At 35.2% G+C, this 18,389-nt stretch overlaps 1 protein-coding gene across 1 annotated transcript in view; it reads left to right on the forward strand.

The window, feature by feature from the left end:
* LOC130644916 (dynein axonemal heavy chain 6-like) overlaps positions 1 to 18,389 on the forward strand; it is a 50,027-nt gene that overhangs the window by 25,955 nt on the left and 5,683 nt on the right. Inside the window, exons 17-40 of the mRNA XM_057450703.1 lie at positions 1,759 to 1,927; positions 2,006 to 2,239; positions 2,319 to 2,529; positions 2,643 to 2,761; positions 2,839 to 2,961; positions 3,037 to 4,179; positions 6,763 to 6,983; positions 7,253 to 7,472; positions 7,934 to 8,236; positions 8,331 to 8,657; positions 9,180 to 9,809; positions 10,073 to 10,268; positions 10,418 to 10,971; positions 11,516 to 11,965; positions 12,043 to 12,702; positions 12,970 to 13,291; positions 13,389 to 13,598; positions 13,677 to 13,892; positions 14,248 to 14,458; positions 14,703 to 14,805; positions 14,878 to 15,102; positions 15,324 to 15,521; positions 16,222 to 16,412; positions 16,901 to 17,082. Of these exons, the coding sequence (XP_057306686.1) occupies positions 1,759 to 1,927; positions 2,006 to 2,239; positions 2,319 to 2,529; positions 2,643 to 2,761; positions 2,839 to 2,961; positions 3,037 to 4,179; positions 6,763 to 6,983; positions 7,253 to 7,472; positions 7,934 to 8,236; positions 8,331 to 8,657; positions 9,180 to 9,809; positions 10,073 to 10,268; positions 10,418 to 10,971; positions 11,516 to 11,965; positions 12,043 to 12,702; positions 12,970 to 13,291; positions 13,389 to 13,598; positions 13,677 to 13,892; positions 14,248 to 14,458; positions 14,703 to 14,805; positions 14,878 to 15,102; positions 15,324 to 15,521; positions 16,222 to 16,412; positions 16,901 to 17,082 (7,418 nt within the window). The remainder of the gene's footprint in view (positions 1 to 1,758; positions 1,928 to 2,005; positions 2,240 to 2,318; positions 2,530 to 2,642; positions 2,762 to 2,838; positions 2,962 to 3,036; positions 4,180 to 6,762; positions 6,984 to 7,252; positions 7,473 to 7,933; positions 8,237 to 8,330; positions 8,658 to 9,179; positions 9,810 to 10,072; positions 10,269 to 10,417; positions 10,972 to 11,515; positions 11,966 to 12,042; positions 12,703 to 12,969; positions 13,292 to 13,388; positions 13,599 to 13,676; positions 13,893 to 14,247; positions 14,459 to 14,702; positions 14,806 to 14,877; positions 15,103 to 15,323; positions 15,522 to 16,221; positions 16,413 to 16,900; positions 17,083 to 18,389) is intronic.

Here is an 18,389-nt window from a genome sequence, read left to right on the forward strand (position 1 = left end):
GGTATTTTAAAGATATGGTTGATAAAGGATTATACAATCCAGATCACCTTATTGAAAAAGAGTGTGCATGGTTATGTTTCTCGGATATTATCAGGAAATAGCTTCTTGAATTTAAAAACTAAAAGAACTGCCACTATTTACGGAAGTCAAAGAGCAGCAATGCCCATGGGAGGCCTGATGCACTTTTCTACTTTCCGACAATTGGATTTTCTGATCAATCCTTCCCAATAGACTTTGCCGATCTAAACAGCATTACAGATTACATCAATGAAAGCCTGTGTGAAGAAGTTGATAACGAATACATCAACTTCAATTTTCATTTATGAATTACTAACACTAAATAGATGCGCTCTGTTACAATTGCTTCTTTTGTTTCCCATTTAAACCTAGGAAAACAAAAGTGTCTTCGAAAGACCTATGTGAGCTTGCTTAGCCTTATCGAGTTTATTTTTAATCAAAAAGAGTTTATTTTTAGTGAAAAAGAGTTTATTTTTAGTAAGAAAGAGTTTATTTTTAGTGAAAAAAAGGTTATTTTTAGTGAAAAAGAGTTTATTTTTAGTGAAAAAGAGTTTATGTTTAGTGAAAAAAGAGTTTATTTTTAGTGAAAAAAAGGTTATTTTTAGTGAAAAAGAGGTTATTTTTAGTGAAAAAGAGTTTATTTTTAGTGAAAAAGAGTTTATTTTTAGTGAAAAAAGAGTTTATTTTTAGTGCAAAAGAGTTTATTTTTAGTGCAAAAGAGTTTATTTTTAGTGCAAAAGAGTTTATTTTTAGTGCAAAAGAGTTTATTTTTAATGAAAAAAGAGTTTATTTTTAGTGAAAAAGAGTTTATTTTTAGTGAAAAAAGAGTTTATTTTTAGTGAAAAAGAGTTTATTTTTAGTGAAAAAAAGTTTATTTTTATGCACTTCTTGGCCACTGTAAAAATCTCGAAATATCTCGGCATGACTGGTTCGCGAAAAAACTAATTCAAAATATTTTAGGTCAGTAATCGAGTTAACCGCGAAACTTTTTCTGCATGATTGTAGTTAAAACGACTAACATCTCAAATCGGTTTTGTCATCTCAAATCGGTTTTATCATCCCAAATCGGTTTTATCATCCCAAATCGGTTTTATCATTTCAAATCGCTTTATTATCTCAAATCGGTTTTATTATCTCAAATCAGTTTTATCATCTCAAATCGGTGTTATCATCTCAAATCGGTGTTATCATCTCAAATCGGTTTTATCATTTCAGATCGGTTTTATTATCTCAAATCGGTTTTTATATCTCAAATCGGTTTTTATATCTCAAATCGGTTTTATTATCTCAAATCGGTTTTATTATCTCAAATCGGTTTTATTATCTTAAATCAGTTTGATCATCTCAAATCGGTGTTATCATCTCAAATCGGTTTTGTCATCTCAAATCGGTTTTATCATCCCAAATCGGTTTTATCATTTCAAATCGCTTTTATTATCTCAAATCGGTTTTATTATCTCAAATCAGTTTTATCATCTCAAATCGGTGTTATCATCTCAAATCGGTTTTATCATTTCAGATCGGTTTTATTATCTCAAATCGGTTTTTATATCTCAAATCGGTTTTATCATCTCAAATCGGTGTTATCATCTCCGTAGCTCTTTCACCTAAGAAATAAGTTGTCTAAAAGTTTTAAAGTTTAATATAATTTTCAAGAGTGAGTTAGAAATATCAAAAAATTCTTCATCCGATTCACAGGTGATGATTATTCTGATTTTAAGGTTTATATCTACGTTTTAGCAATGTGCCATCATTACAATCTAGCAGCGAAGAAGCCATTTTGATTCAAGCTATTCGTGACTCAAATTCACCAAAACTTGTTTACGAAGATTTAAAGTTATTTCAACAATTTCTTGAAGATGTTTTTCCAGAAGCTGCAGTCGCTGTGGAGGAGAGTCCAACTTTGGAGGTAAACTTATTGTCTAAAGATTATCTTAACCTTTGCGAATTTTGGCTTCTCTTATATCTTCTTATGTATTTTTCACAGAAACACGTAAATATAGCATTGAGGGAATTGTCGTTGCAAAAATGGCCATCTCAGATACAGAAAGTTATCCAATTTCATAACACTTTGAAAATTAGACACGGCGTCATGTTGGTTGGACCTACTGCTGGTGGAAAAACAACCGTTCGGAATTTGCTGCGACGTGCATTGATCATACAAGAGGGTGGGAGCAGAAATGATCTCGATAACCCGAAACATGCAGATGAAGTGTATAAGGTGAAACATCTTATTAATTTAACCATTCATAGCTTTAGTCACTAACTTCGCTGTTTAACTTGGTTAACTTCGATTTAAGGAGAATACAACGTCCTCTGTTGTCAAAATGGTGACAATCAATCCAAAATCAGTTACCATTGAAGAACTGTACGGCCAGTTTGATTCTAATACTACAGAATGGACGGATGGCTTGTTATCTTCCACTGTTCGTCAATTTGTCGCACACAACACCGATACTCCAAAAACTCAAAAAAGTCCCTTCACATTTAAGAATGTATTTTCTCAAGCAGGTAGCTTTTTTTTGTGCTAACTGGCAGTTTTGGTCGTACTTTGTGATTTTATTTTTGTGGATGTACTTTATATGTAAGCCTTATTTATCAAGGCAAACTTCTGTATTTTTCAGCTGCTGCCGTCACATCTAATCCTTTAAATCTTGAATGTCTCCACCAATGGATTGTTCTCGATGGACCAGTCGATACATTGTGGGTTGAAAACCTAAATACATTGCTTGATGACACCAAGGTTAGATCCCTCGCACCTAGTTTAGCACGAAATTATCAGTTTTACCGAGTTTGTTGTTGTTGTTTTTCACTTTTCAGCTTCTGTGCTTAGCGAATGGTGAAAGAATCAGTCTGCTACCAAACATGCGAGTTATATTTGAAGTGGATAGTTTAGCAGAAGCTTCACCCGCCACTATAAGCAGATGTGGAATGATATATTTGGTACGTCACACAATGTCGAATTAAGAAATATTTACATGAAATACTTGGATTTTCTCTATTTCCTTTTCTACATAGGATCCATTTGAATTGGGGTGGCAACCTCGCGTTAAATGTTGGCTACATAAAATTCGCGACCTGAAAGTACCACAAGATGGGAGAGATTATTTGTGGTCTATGTTTGCAACCACCGTGGAGCCAGGGTTAAGATTTTTACAACAAAATGATCACTATCGCTTAATTGATGTTCAACCACTTGGGATCGTCAACCTTTTGTGTAATCTTCTCGAGGGTTTTATTAGACATGTCAGCAACGAAGGAGGCTTTGATCAAAATGATAACGATGATATAAAGGAGGAGGGTGAATTACAAGAAGACAAATACGCGCTTGGGTTTTCGATTTTACTTTATAATAAAAAGAGTAGTAATAATAAAGAAAAGAAGAAAAACCCGTTGAAGGAAAAGCCTGGTTTTTTGTTTCCACTATTGACAAAAGTTTATTTGTTCTGTTACATGTGGGCGTTTGGTGGACATTTCCATTGCCTTTCAGAAGAAGCCGAGGAAATTAATAAAAATTGCTACGTACCAAATTTTCAAATGGATAATGACGTGAACGCTCGTCATGTCTTTGATTTTTTTCTGAGAAATTTGTTTGAAACTCATTATGATATGCACCTACCTGGAGGTACCCATCTTATGTACTCCTACTATGTAGACCTGGACAAGGGTCAATTTCTTCTGTGGGATCACCTTGTCATTAATGCAACACTGCGCTTTGAGGAAGAACTTGCTCAGTCTTCACTTAACACTGATAAATTATATAGTGAAGATCACGTGATCCCTACGCCGCATACTCTCTGCTACAGTTTCCTCGTAGCGTTATTATGTGTCAACGAACATCCAGTGTTATTGAGTGGTACAACTGGAACAGGTAAAACAGTACTGTTACATGATATCCTGTCACGCCTCGCTCAACCAGATGGTTGTTGTGTCAACGCCACGTCTATACTGGGTACTGTGTTCTCATGTTATGAAACAAAGAGAACAAAGGATACATTAAGCGGTCTTGTGATTTCATTCAGCAGTGATAGCTTGAGTAAGGTGATTGTATCACAGGCGACATTCTCTGCGTCGACAGAAGCAAATCAAGCAAGAAAGCTGTTGGAGGCAAAAGTGTCGAAAAGAGGAAGAGATGGACTTGGTACAAGACATGGAGAAAAGGTTTGTGTTTGGAAAATCAAGGCGTGTTTTTATTACCTGTATGTTGGTGCATAATCAACATAATTAACATAAGTAATAATAAAGAAATGCAACATGTTATTTTATGATTTTAAATATCTTAGTTAGCGAATTTTTTCCCTGCATGTTACCCAAACATGCTTATCTGCGATTAACTAACTACGCGAAGATTTGTTATGCTCAAAAACATTTTCCATAATATCTCTTCATGCATAAAATAAAACGCCTTCCTAAATAAATGTATAGAAGATAAAGTTCCCTTAATTTTAAAAACAACTATCCCCGTTTATTAAAGGAACCATCCGCTGAAATAAATCCTCGCAAAATTAACCGTAAGAAGTCTCTTAAAATCGACGCATTAGTATTACCAAGGTTATATTCGGTTAATACCGGAGTTATATCCGGTGGAATAAAGAAATCAGCGGATTGATCAACGAGGCAGGAAAACCTAAAAGTTAACAGCATTTAAAGTGTACATATCTGCTGTAGCAAGCACATGGATTTAGCAGTGATAAATACAACACGTTTGACTTACATGATTATTAAACATGTCAACACAACAAAGTCATTGTTAGAATTGGCAAGCTTGCTTTGTCGCGTACACTGGCATATGATATCCTCTCCTTCATCCTTTTCCTCTGTTTCTTCAATGTAATGTAGATTATTATATAGCACGAAGTTCGTATAATTGTTTCCATGACTACTGCACCCATGGTTGTGATGATACGCTTGTTCTCATCTAAGACTTTATTAGAACCAAGGCTCCTGTAATGCTGTTCAACGCCTATAATAAGCTGATTGCTTAGATGACGCTTTTCACGTCTCCAAACGTGTGAAAAAAGGTTTCGTCACAGCTTTGTATCGTTAGTGTGTAGGTTGAACCACTGCTGGTAAGCTAAACAGATGATAGTTGAATTTGTTTTCAAACTGTTGTTTTGCTGTCATAAGACAACATTCGTAACACTATGTGGATGGTTATGAAGTTAATCAGTGGCACAAAAAATTTGTGTTTGAATTCTCAAGTTCTTAGCTACTTCTTTTTTCTTGTTTTTTATTTGTCATACCCAGGATATTTAAATTGATTTTTTTTCCAAACATTGTTTGAGAAAGGTGCAAACGAAGAGTATCTCGGATTTGAATGTTTTAAAAAGCTCACAGGTTCACTTCATAAGAATTTCCTATAAAAGAAGTATAGCATAGGATTTATTAAACTAGCTCCATACTTTAAAATTGATTTAGAAAAAATGATATTCTCCTCTACGGTGGAGAGTGATTAAGGTTTGTGATTAATCCGTACTGTTGTTATTATCACAATTGGCCAATGGGTGACGAACAATAATATAATGATTATCACGCTCATGCGCAAAACACTTGATTTTCTTGCACTAGAGAACCTGTTTTTGTGCTGATTCAGCGTACAGTATATGCACAGATAAAAGATGGCAGATGTAACAGTCAGAATACTTATGACAACGACGTTGGATATTAAACGGACATCAAGACTGAAAAATTTAGTCAGCACAATAAGAAAAGCGATATTAAGTAGACTGACGCACGAAACTGTTACCATGGTAATGATTATGTATCTTTTCCCCTGAGTTTGTGTTCATACGGGCGAATGACAGCAATAAATCGATCGAACGATATTCCAATCACGATAAACAAAGAAGCGTCCATAGAGAATGTGAAAACTTCAACAAGTACGATGAACACAGTGTTACTGATAATCACTTGTTGGGTGAAGAGAGTATATTTGATAACACCACACAGTCCTGCCAGGAGGTCAGTTAGTGCCAAGCTAAAGAAATGAAACCCGAACTTATTTTTAAATTAATACTTTGCAACAATAATGTACATTCCACTAATATTAGAAGCTGCAATGGCTACGAAGTATGAGATGAAATCCCTATGATGCGTCTGTAAAAAGTTCAATAAGAAGTCTTTTTTTCTACTGTTTTAAGTTGTTTTTTTATCGTTGCTACAATGATTTTTTTAATACTATGTTTTAATTATCTTTGCTTGTTAAAAATCCTTTAAACTTTCCCCTTTTGTATTTGCCAAAAATATTACAAATATATTTTTTCTTAGAGGTTGAATCTTTTTGAAAAAATAGGACTGTAATGAACATCGGGAAACTTTCCATTGTAGCTGATTAATGAAAACAGCTTGCCTTTAATTGTAATATTTGCCAAGGTTTTCGCGTTATACTAAAAATTAATGAGGTATTCAAGAAGAGTGTAAACGACGCGACTGCTGGGAACAAAGCAACAAAAAAGACTGGAACTAGCGACTTCTAAATGTAGACCTTTCAGTTTTCTCAATCAAACGGAAATGCATCTCTTCAAAATCGTCTTAACATAGCGACGAACAACTTTTTTTTCAATTTTGTATAAATCAATTTAACTTCCAACTTTGCTTCCAAATTTTTAGGACAAAAATCTGTTAAAATTTGAATCATGAAAGGAAGGTAACTAATTGAATCAGTGACAACATAGATGTACTGGAAAATATAGTATATATAAAATATATAAATATCTAATAAAAAAATATATTCCTAACTTGTAGGTGATAGCATTTGTTGATGATTTAAATATCCCTCTACCTGACCATTATGGAGCACAACCTCCACTTGAAGTTTTAAGAGAATATCTCGATCACGGTGGATTTTATGATATGAAGCATCTACATTGGAAGCGTATTGTTAACGTCACTGTGTTGGCTAGTTGTAGTGTCAAACCTGGAGAAGGAAAGAAAATGCTGAATCAGCGTCTTATACAAAAGTTCAAGTAGGTTATGAATATCTTGACCCTTTTCACGCCCGCCCTCAGTGGCGTTAATTTTTATGCCGCGGCGTTGAAAGCGGCAGCAATTGTTGCACATATAGCTATGACTGACTATGAAGAATTTCTTCATTTTTTTTGTAGAATTTGTCTCTGAAAAAAAAAGTCTCTAGATGTCATTTATTTGTCATCATAGTCACGTTTTGTGTCAGTAGAAGTATGTAAACCTAAAAAAATAATAATGAATAATTATTTTAAAAATTTATCTGCCGTAGCACATTGTGTTTGCCTCTTCCATCTTCGCAAGCTCTCCATCACATTTACCACACCCAGTTGAGCCGGCATATTGATTCCATTGCATTCTCAACAGAAGTGAGATCACTCTGCACTGAAATCGTCTCCACAGTCCTGGCAATCTACCATGAGATTTCCGTCACATTGAAACCAACTCCTGTTAAAAGTCATTATTTGTTCAACCTGAGAGATATTTCTAAGGTATACTTTTTACGTTACTGTAGTCGTGTTTCCTTAAACCGGTAAAATTATGTGTCGCATAAATTTAGCGAAATTAGTGTTTTAGCTTCTAACTGTCAAATTAAAATCACGAAAATCTTGCGATCACTATATTTTTAAAGCACTCCTTTTCGTTGAATTGGAAAAAAAAAGATTGAAAAAAAAAAAATTGGAAAAGTTAGATTTTGATATGATTTCTTTCGTACGTAATTCAAGGAGCTGTCCACCAGACACGCCTAATAATTGACTTTTTTTGACGTTGAATCGCCTATAGCATTCACGCCACTGATTGTAGATGGTAGTTATACACTAAAGTAAAGATAGTAATTTAAAAGAGTAAATGTGATTCTTTGTAGTTTTAAATCCCATTTTCTGCTCTTTCCGCTCAGCCCGGGAATTCATATTTGATCACCATTTGAATGGAGATGCTTATTTTCGTCTAGATTATTAATGGTTTGCTTAACGCCCATCCTTCAGTTATTAAAATAAGAAATAATTTTATGGAATTACTCATCCATGAAGTATCGCGTGTGTTTTTGGATCGATTAGTGACAGAAAATGATCGAGATTTTTTTCACCAAACCATGCTGGATCAACTTTATAATTTTTTGAAAACAAAATGGAGTAAGGAAGAGTTATCCGACAATTGCGCCGTGTTCGGTGATTATTTTGAGACGAATGTTCCAAAGCAGAAACGAGTATATACTTGTGTTCGTGATAAAAAGAAGTTGATGCAAATTATTGAGGTAGGGAATTTAAATTCATTTTTCGGTGTATAGAATCATTTTTGGTATACCTAGGAGGATAGTTTTTTTTTAACTCACGTTTTTTTTCTTTAAGGATTATAACGACAGAGGAAGTTTAGCGGGTAAACAACTTCCTAACGACATGGTATTGTTTCCAGCCATGTGTGCGCACATCAACGCTGCTGCTCGTGTGTTGAGGCAACCAGGGGGTCACTTGTTATTACTTGGAATCGGAGGTACTGGAAAGACTTCCGCTATTAAGTTAGCCAGCTACATGGAGTTTTGCGAGTTCTTTCAACCAACAGTGACGACAAATTACACTTTTTCAGATTTTAAAGACGATTTAAGAAAAGTTATGTTAAAAGCAGGGCTGCAGAACATGAAAGTGGTTTTCTTTATAAATGATAGAAATATTGTAAAGGTAGGGATTGCGTGATCTTCGTTAAATCTGCGGAAATCTTATACTTTAAAATTGTTATTGTTTCGTGAAATTAAATTCTTGCAAAATTTTTATGTTCATGAAATTAGTTATTCCAAAAAAAATATGTCAAGCTAACATGCCAACCGTAGCAATTTCCAGGTAATCGTCATCGTCAAAATAAAATGCAACGTTGCAAATCTTGTTTAAATTCACCTTACCTATATTTAAAAATTTAAATTCTTCGTTAGTTACAAAAAGGTGTGTTTGCGAAAATAAATACCCACGAATTATAACGAATTTAATCGATTTGCGAAAATAAATACCCACGAATTATAGCGAATTTAATCGATTCGCGAAAATAAATATCCACGAATTATAGCGAATTTAATCGATTCGCGAAAATAAATATCCACGAATTATAGCGAATTTAATCGATTCGCGAAAATAAAATCTTTCGAAATAACAAAAATTGCTGATATTTACGTCATCTTCAGAATTACCTACAGTAATGATTAACTTTAGGAATCATTTGTTGAGGTGATATGTGCTGCGTTGACGGCTACCGATTTATCTCAATTTTTTGATGACGACCATAAGGAGAATATCGTTGCTGAAATAAACTTAGATGCTCATGCGCACAGCGTCGGTAATACTGGAGATGCTGTTTTCGAGTTTTTCTTATCACGTGTGAAACAGAATCTGCATGTGGTCTACTCAACCAGTCCTTCTGGTTCATTGTTTCATAAACGATGTCAGCTGTATCCAAGTCTTATTAAAAATTGCACTATTGATTGGTATGAAAAATGGCCGACAGAAGCTCTGTATGCTGTCGCTAAAACGTACTTGACAAATATGCCGACCGGCGTGTGTCGTCTCGTCTCTGACGTGTTAGTGTTTGCTCATGTCACGACAGATAAAATGTGTGAGAAGTTTCAACTTGAAGCAAATCGGTTTTACCATGTAACGCCTAAAACATTTTTAAATTTCATCCAACTTTTTAAAAATGTTTATGAGAAGAAGGAAGCAAAAGTTACATACGAACGTGAGAGGCTCGTTTCTGGGTTGAGAAAGTTAGAAGAAACCAATAAGTTAATTGAAGAGATGAAAGTTGATCTTATTTTACTGGGACCAAAATTATTAGAAAAGGAGAAGGTAAATCTTTGTGAGTCATCTGATAATTTTCGTTCTTTTTTTTATAAAGTTAAAACTTGTTATTGGACCCTCTCTCTCTATCAAACTCGCAAGAGACGGATAATTTTTTTGACATAGAGTAAATTGGAGATGAAAAAAGATTGGAGAGAAAACCAGCAAGGTAGCAAAATGAGTGTTTGAGATTGGAGGATGTTCGAGGAAGATCACGGCGGGATGATAAATGTTCTTTTAATGTTAAAAATGTTTTCTTTTGCTTTGCTTAGGAAACCGAAAAGCTAATGAAAGAAATCGCAAACGATCAGGAACAGTTTAACAAAGTGAAAGCGGTAGTACAACAGGAACAAGATGTGATGGATGAAGAAACAAAAAAAGTAGCAGCTATAGCGTTGGAAGCACAAACTGACCTTGGCAAAGCACTGCCCCAATTGGAGTCTGCTATAGCTGCACTCGACGCGTTAAGTGAGTTTTTGAATGTTCAGTAGTATGTAAGATATCCTGAATAATTTGCATGCAGTACTATGAAATAAAAAAATAAAAAACGAATTCCGCTCAGGAAATGTGCTTATAGATTTTTGGGGCCTTTGTCATTCTTTAACTTGTCTCTTTAGATAAATACGACATTGGTGAAATTCGATCATATGCTAATCCGCCAGCTATGGTGATGACTGTGCTCTCCGCCGTCTGTGTGGTGTTAAATGAGAAACCTGATTGGTCGACCGCCAAGCTTCTTCTCGCTGATCCGAACTTTCTGAAAAAGCTAATCAGTTACAATCATGACAACGTGTCGGATAAAATTCAAGCAAAATTGAAAAAATACACCAAGCAGGCGAGCTTCAATCCAGCGACTGTCGGAAAGATTTCGTCAGCGTGCAAGAGCATGTGTTCGTGGGTGTTGGCGCTGGAAAATTATACAAATGTCTCTCGAATAGTAAAACCAAAGCAATTGAAATGCGAGGAAGCACAAAAAGCGTTAAAGATTGCACAGGGAGAGCTGCTCATAAAACAAGACTCGTTGAAAAAAGTTGAAAACCAACTGAATGATTTAGAAAGACATTATCAAGCAAATGTCGACCAGTTGACGCAGTTAAGATGTTCGAAAGAGCTGACTGTTAAAAGATTGGAAAGTGCTGCATGTCTTCTTCAAGCTTTAACTAATGAAAAGGTTTTTATTTGTTTTTCGCACCTTTTCTATGCATTTATGCAAACGGGCGGCTTACAAAATACAATCCTGATCAAAATTGTTGAGACAACGGCGTTTTCTATTGACCATTTTTTAACTCTTATCAAAAATATTAAATTAACAATACTTCACAGATTGTGAGCTGTCAAAACTCTACTGTTGCAGAGGCATAGAACAGGTGGACAGCGTTTGAAATTTGCTAGTCCGATAGTCGCACGTAAAAACATGAACATTCGATACGAAGTGTCTTGCTGATGTCAGCAACAATTATATTTTTTTCAGATTTTGTATCTAAGCAACCTAACATACAATCCTAATGTCCGCTCTAAACATTACCAAGTTGAAAATTTGTAATTCTGGTATGGAATTAGGGTGTATAATTTTTAGTGAACTTAAGGTTTGGTCTTTCTGCAAAACTTGTTATTGAGTTTTGACAACAATTGTAGGTGCTGTGAAAACTAAGCTCAAGCGACACGATTTTTTCCCTACATGACGAATTTTATACTTTTTTTAAATTTTTTTTCAGGATAGGTGGATACAATCAGTGAAAAAGTTGGAAGAGTATTCTGCAAATTTGTTAAGTGAATCGATATTCGCAGCCGCCTCGACAACATACTTGGGAGCGTTTACACCCTATTACCGCTCACAATTCCTCTTGCAGTTAAAAGAAAAGGTTGCGCAACATAATCTTAGTTCTAATATAAATGTTGATTTGCCCCTCGTAATGGCTGATCCAGTTGAAATTCAAAACTGGCGAAATTCAGGCCTGCCGCATGATAGACATTCGACAGAAAATGCTTTGTTTACAAAGTTCTCTCAACAGTGGCCGTATTTTATCGATCCACAACAACAAGCTTTGAAATGGATAACAGGAATGGAAAAAGAAAATTCGGTGAAGATAATAAAAGCGGACGATGTTCACTTAATGAGAACGTTGGAAAATGCAATTCGTCTGGGCGAAGTTGTAATCATCCAGGTTGAAATCCATTTTTATCTTTTTCTTTTTTGCTCTGTTAAACCACATTTTAATTCTGTTAAATACACCCACTTTAGAATGCTCGAGAAAAACTAGATCCGGCTTTGGATCCAATTTTGAATCGAAAACTAAACAAGCGAGGCAATCAATCGGTAATTTTAATTAGCGAGACTGAAATAGAATACAGCGACTTTTTCAAGTTGTACATACTAACGGAGATTGAAAATCCAAAACTTTTGCCAGAGCTATGCATCAAAGTTACCGTTATCAATTTTATCATAACAATGGAGGGATTGACTGACCAAGTACTTTCGAAAGTTGTACATCAAGAGAATCCAGAATTAGAACAGCAACGCAACGCAGTTCTTAAAATGCTTGTTCAAGAAAAACTTCGCTTGATAGAATTGGAAGATCGTTCATTAGATTTGTTACACGGCTCGAAAGGAAATATTTTAGATGATGAAGATCTAATAAAAACATTAGCTGACAGCAAGCGTGTAGCTGAAGAAATCAAACTAAAAGTTTTGGCTGCTGAGAACAGCGAAAAAGAGCTGAAAAAAAAGCGCGAAGTTTACTTAGAACTCGCCGAACGAGGTGCTTCGTTATACTTCGTTGCGTCTGACATGTCATCTGTGGACAGCATGTATCAATTTTCATTAATATGGTTTATGGACTTACTTATAAAGTGTATTTCTGATCCTACAAAGAAAGAAGAGAATCGGCCTACTAGTGCAAGGGTAAAAATATATACCGCATTTCCTCATTTCTCATGTTTTAAGTGAAGGATTTTTCTCTTTTGCGAGATCCAACTTAATCTAAACAGGCTGCAAGAGAGTTACACAATTTCTTCTTTCAGTATTTTTGATCTATGGTAGAAAATAAATCAGTGGTCTTTTCATTCTTTAGAGACCTAGAAGGCTTTCGAAGGTTATCTTGTTCAATTTTTATTTTAAAATCTTTGTTCTTGCATTAACCAAGTGTTTCTTGCTACTATTCTCTTGTAGTCTCGACTAGACCAAGCGAAAGAATTCGCCTCATCCTCAACATTATCGAAGACGAAATTGACATACCTCTGTTCCAAGGAAGACAACGATGAAGTGACGTATATACGAATGATGAAGAATGTGATCACAGAAACGTTTTACAAAGTTGTTTCGTATGCGTTGTTTGCGCGACATCAACTTTTATTCGCGTTTCATTTGACTTTAAAGATTTTACTTCGTGAACACGAGAAAGGAAGAAATAATGACATCACACGCTCAGAATATAATATGCTGCTAAATAGATCTCATCATGATGAAATTGAAACCTCTGAATTCGAAACAGGTAACGAGGCTCATGCTGATTTCTATTCAACTATGTATAATAAAAAATAGCAAGGAAAAAATAGCGCAAAGTAAATGCTTTTGATCTTTTGTTTTAGCACAACATGGTTCAAACGCATCCAAAGTTGAACGGGCGCTGGTTTTGTTGCCTTCAATTTCTGCTATTCAGTGGGATGAATGTTTACGAATGTGTGCTGGACTTCCATGTTTTTCTGGCTTGTGTGATCATATGAACTCGTTTTACGAATTGTGGAATCGTTTCATGGTGTCAACGAAACCGCTGGATTTCATTGAACATATGAGTGAAGGTACCACTGCTTGTTTTTTTTGTTGCACATTGTAAGATCGTGGAGCTTTCGCTATTATAACATCTTATGTTTTTACAGGTCTTCCATCTTCATCTTTTATACCGAGCCGCTTGACAACATTCCAAAAGCTACTTCTTGTTAAAGTTTTCCGACCTGATAATTTTGTTGTAGCATGTTCGGCATTTATTTTTTCTATCATGGGAGAAAAGTTCGTTACGCCTTCTGGTTTCGATTTACGAGATTTGTATGCTGAATCTAACTGTCGAACACCATTAATGTTTATCTTATCTCCAGGTACTATAGTATTGCCATAGCTTTTGCGCCCCCTTGCGCCCGTATTGAATATTATTACATTGTCAGACAACAATACGAGAAAATGTTTGCGAGGCTAAAAAGAAATTTAAGATTGAATTTCGGGAATCGACATGATAAAAAATTCAGGCTAACTAATTGTCGAAAATCGATAATACGAAATGCGAGGTAATTTATTTAATAGAGGCTAAAAATGTCGAAATTGGTGAAAATTTCTCTGGCGTAGTTTCCTCTAATTAAAGTCAGCTAATTATCAATTGAGGTCGCTGAAGACTGGCGGTGGCAAATGGAGACAACATTTACTGTTTTCTATTTTGTTCTGTTGATTCTCATTTAGGCTCTGATCCATCGTCGCAGTTGATTCGTTTTGTGAAAGAAGTGCGCGGAAGCCCGTTACACTTGGACATGATTTCGTTGGGTCGGTCGCAAGGTTCAAAAGCTGTTGAAACTATCAAACGTGCGTATATGCACAAAGGAAGTTGGGTGTTCCTGCAAAATTGTCATTTAGCTCTTTCGTTCATGCTGGAGTTGGAAGAGATTGTAAAAGAGTAAGTGTGTTGTTGTCGTTGCCGTTGTTGCTATTGTCGTTATTGTTGTTGCTATAGTCGATGTCGTTGTTGCTATTGTCGTTATTGTTGTTGCTATAGTCGATGTCGTTGTTGCTATTGTCGTTATTGTTGTTGCTATAGTCGATGTCGTTGCTTTTTGTTGCTGACATCGTTTTTGTCTCCACCTTTTTTTAATATAATTTTTTGTTGCTGTTACGTAATATTTCCACCTTCAATTTGTTAGGATATGTGTTCCTGAAGTGTCAGTTAATCCACAGTTTCGTTTGTGGTTAAGTTCCAAACCACACCCGCGTCTCCCTACTTCAATATTACAGTCATCGATGAAGGTAAAACACTTTTATATGTGTCATATTTTACACCATCCAAATGTATTACAAAACATTGCGTTTATTTACCAGGTGACGGTGGAACCTCCTCCTGGCGTAAAAAATAATCTTCAAAACGTTTTCGCTGCTGTTGGTGGTGTTGTCACGGAAAGTGTGTTTGAAGACGAGTACATTCATGATAACTGGAAGCAGCTGGTGTATAGCTCTTGTTTTTTTCATGCGGTCGTACAGGAGAGAAAGATGTTTGGTTCTCTGGGCTGGAATCTCAATTACGATTTTGTTTCAGCAGATTTGGAGGTAGGTTTCTTAATCCTTAGATCTACGCACCATGTTTTGAAAGATGCTTTTTTGGATGAAAAAGTATTAGCTTTTGTAAAATTTAAATTGTATGGCTGAGGAAAACCCCCAGATGATTGTGTGTTTTATCGTTGGTAGCTCAATTCGTTCATTTGTTGTATAAGTGTTAGGGTGTTTTCTAATCAACACGTTCTACTTTAGGATAACGTGATATTTTTTAGGTGGCAGTTATGACACTTCGCGATGTACTCTTTAGAAGTAAGAATATTCCATGGAGTGCGCTACAAGTATTGATTGGTGAGATAACATATGGTGGACGTGTCACTGATAAGTGGGATCTGCGTTGTTTACTAAGTCTGTTGAAGAGATTTTATACTCCTGAATTACTACAATCTGGCTTCACTCTGTTTCAATCTGAAGTATGAATTTTTTTTCTGTGCAAATTTAAATCTTTATTAAGCATCTCTATAAATAGAGTAAAATTCGTACAATGAATCCCCTTGTATCCTGTCAAGTGTAATAAGGGACTCCGGTCTCGATATGTTGAACACGTACAATAACGCGACTGCTTCATTGGCGTAATTCCTTTGTTTTCAGAGAAGTGTTACTAATGTCTTAAGCGTGTTATATTTTTTGGTCTGAAATTTTTTTCTAACAATGTTACAGGTGCAACAACAAAGTTATTGTTAGTTTACCTTGAAACCAGTCCATAAAGACGGGGGATGATTAAGAATGAATTTTAGATTTGGAATTACCAAGGTTTCTAGAAAATGCCGAAAATTGTATACACAGACCTTAATCCCTGCTAAAAACTAGAAATAAACTTTCCAAATTTCATGAGCTAGGGTTCGCATTAGTATTCAACCCTATCCGTTGCCGTTTGAAATAATTCGCCTTGATTTGCAGCAAGGTTTTGCATTTATGTTCTGTGTCTAGAATGTTTCGGCATTAGAAACCAATATGTTTTTCTTTTTTATTACATCTCAATTTGTAGACAGAAATGATTTGTTATCTTTGGTAAAACACAAGTATTTTTCAGAGCAGAGAAAGCGCAAAAAAATCGCGCTTCCTGATGTGTTTCTTTTTTCTTTTATGCTATACAAATGTTGTGTTATATAGGACTACACGCTTCCGGAGAGAGACTTCAGTTTTTTTGATTGCGTCAGCATGATTGACAAGTTTCCATCTGTAGATTGTGCACAAATATTTGGGATGAATGAAAATGCTATGTTTGAACGTGGTCGTGATGAAGGAATGCAGTTGATTGACAACCTTCAATTAATGAAACCAAATGCTCATATAACAGACAGGTTTGAAACTGCTTTGTTAAAGACTTACGCAAAGTGGAGAGTTTTTAAGCAAATCTCTTTAATAATAGTATTTTGTCTGTGTGTCCGCGAAAGAGGCCTCCCGTAACGGAAACACGAAATATTTAAAATGCGCACCAATACCAAATAGGATATATTTTTGTCCACTTTGTTGCGGCGGGTAAATTTAAAGGACGGGCGACCCTGTTGATTTTTCCACGGGTTAACGACTAGTCTCTTTAATAATAGCCGTATTCCGTCTGTCTGCGTGTCCGCGAAAGCCGCTTCCTGTTACGGAAACACGAAATGCGATATATAAAGTACGGGCGACCCCGTGGATTTATTCACGGGTTAACTACTAGTCTCTATAATAATAGTCGTCGTCTCTCTGTTTGTCTGTTACGGAAACACGAAATGCGATATATAAAGGACGGGTGACCCCGTAGATTTTTTTACGGGTTGACGACTAGTGTATATATGATTATTTTTAGCGTCAATTCAAAAGGTTATATACAAGACCGGATTGAGAATATATTGAATATGCTTCCCGACAAATTAGAGGTTGCGCAATCCAGTTTGAAAACAATGGAAAGCGCGCATGCAAAGGTTACCACTTGTGTGTCAAGATCTCATAGCAACGTACAGGAAGCAAAAACTCAACTGGTAACCCCGGGTAACTAAACCATTTTTCCTTTAATCCCCATATTGAATGTTATTGTTTGGATAATCATGGTAAAAATTCATGTTTTATCTCAATATTCTTTTTTTGGTGGTACTTTATGTATGGCCTTGCTACAGACTTTTGAGATACACCAGATAAGAATAATTTATGAAATACGAGCCTTGCAATTTGTTTGAAGCACGAAAGCAAAAGAAGAACAGCCTAAGGCTCAAATCATTGTTTTTAGAAATTACAAACACGTTTAACCCCAACTATAAACAAGAAGTTGCACCCTTTTTCGATTAATACTGGATGTCTACCATTTTTTATTTTATTTCATCGCCACATTGCGTTACAAACTTCAAAAGTCGAGACGGGAGCAAAAACAAGTCTTGTAGCAGAGTTGTGTTGGAAGTGCCATAAATAAGAACAAAATGAAAACTGAAATTTTGTTGTGATTTACCTCTTGAAAACAAAATAAACCAGCCTGAGAAGACTGGAAGTTATCGAATAAAATGATAGCAAACAAAGTATAAATAAAACAGATTTTAATAATTTAAATTATCCTTAGGGATCTTGTTTAAAAAAAAAAAAAAAAAATTTAGATTTTAAAAAGAGAGGGTTTAACTTTTTTTTCTTGTTTGAGGATAAAGTCAATTTTGAAACCAAATGTACACAGGTAATAAAACGGATGTTTTGATGTTGCAACTCGCAAACTTAATCTGTACTTTGGACCTTTAGATTGCGACATCTAAACCGGCCTGTATCCGTTAATTAATCAAATATTACCTTGACAATAAATGGAAAAATAATTAACTAAGAAAGCAGAAAGTTTGTAGGGATTTTTTTGTCTACGTTTCCCCTTTTGTCAATTTGTTTTTTTATTTTAGAGCTTGTCTCAACATTTCCTAGCGCTGTTTATCCATTTTTAGATTCTCTTTTGTATTCCACTGCAATAATTTAATAATAGCTACAGCTGCTAGCAGTTTGTTAGTTTATTGGAAGCAAAAATTGCATTAACATTTTCAAAACAATAGCAAATGAAAGTGAAGCTTGTGATCTCGGTTTTTTCATTTGACTTTGGACTCGTTAATCAATCCGAGCTCGGCGCTAACTAATAAAGAGAAGGAAATACCAAAATAATGGTAATATTTTAGGGATTTTTTGTGACTGCGTCACGATAACCGTTGTTTGCTAGAGTTTGCATTTTTCAAGTTATTTTACTGTCACCCACCCACCATATAAACACGTTTCTGTAATACTTTCGTATTTATTCTTTGGTTTCCTTTTCGTATTCCACTGTAGGAGATCTTATTTAA

This window comes from Hydractinia symbiolongicarpus, chromosome 5 (assembly GCF_029227915.1).
Source record: "Hydractinia symbiolongicarpus strain clone_291-10 chromosome 5, HSymV2.1, whole genome shotgun sequence".
Taxonomy (NCBI): Eukaryota; Metazoa; Cnidaria; class Hydrozoa; order Anthoathecata; family Hydractiniidae; genus Hydractinia; species Hydractinia symbiolongicarpus.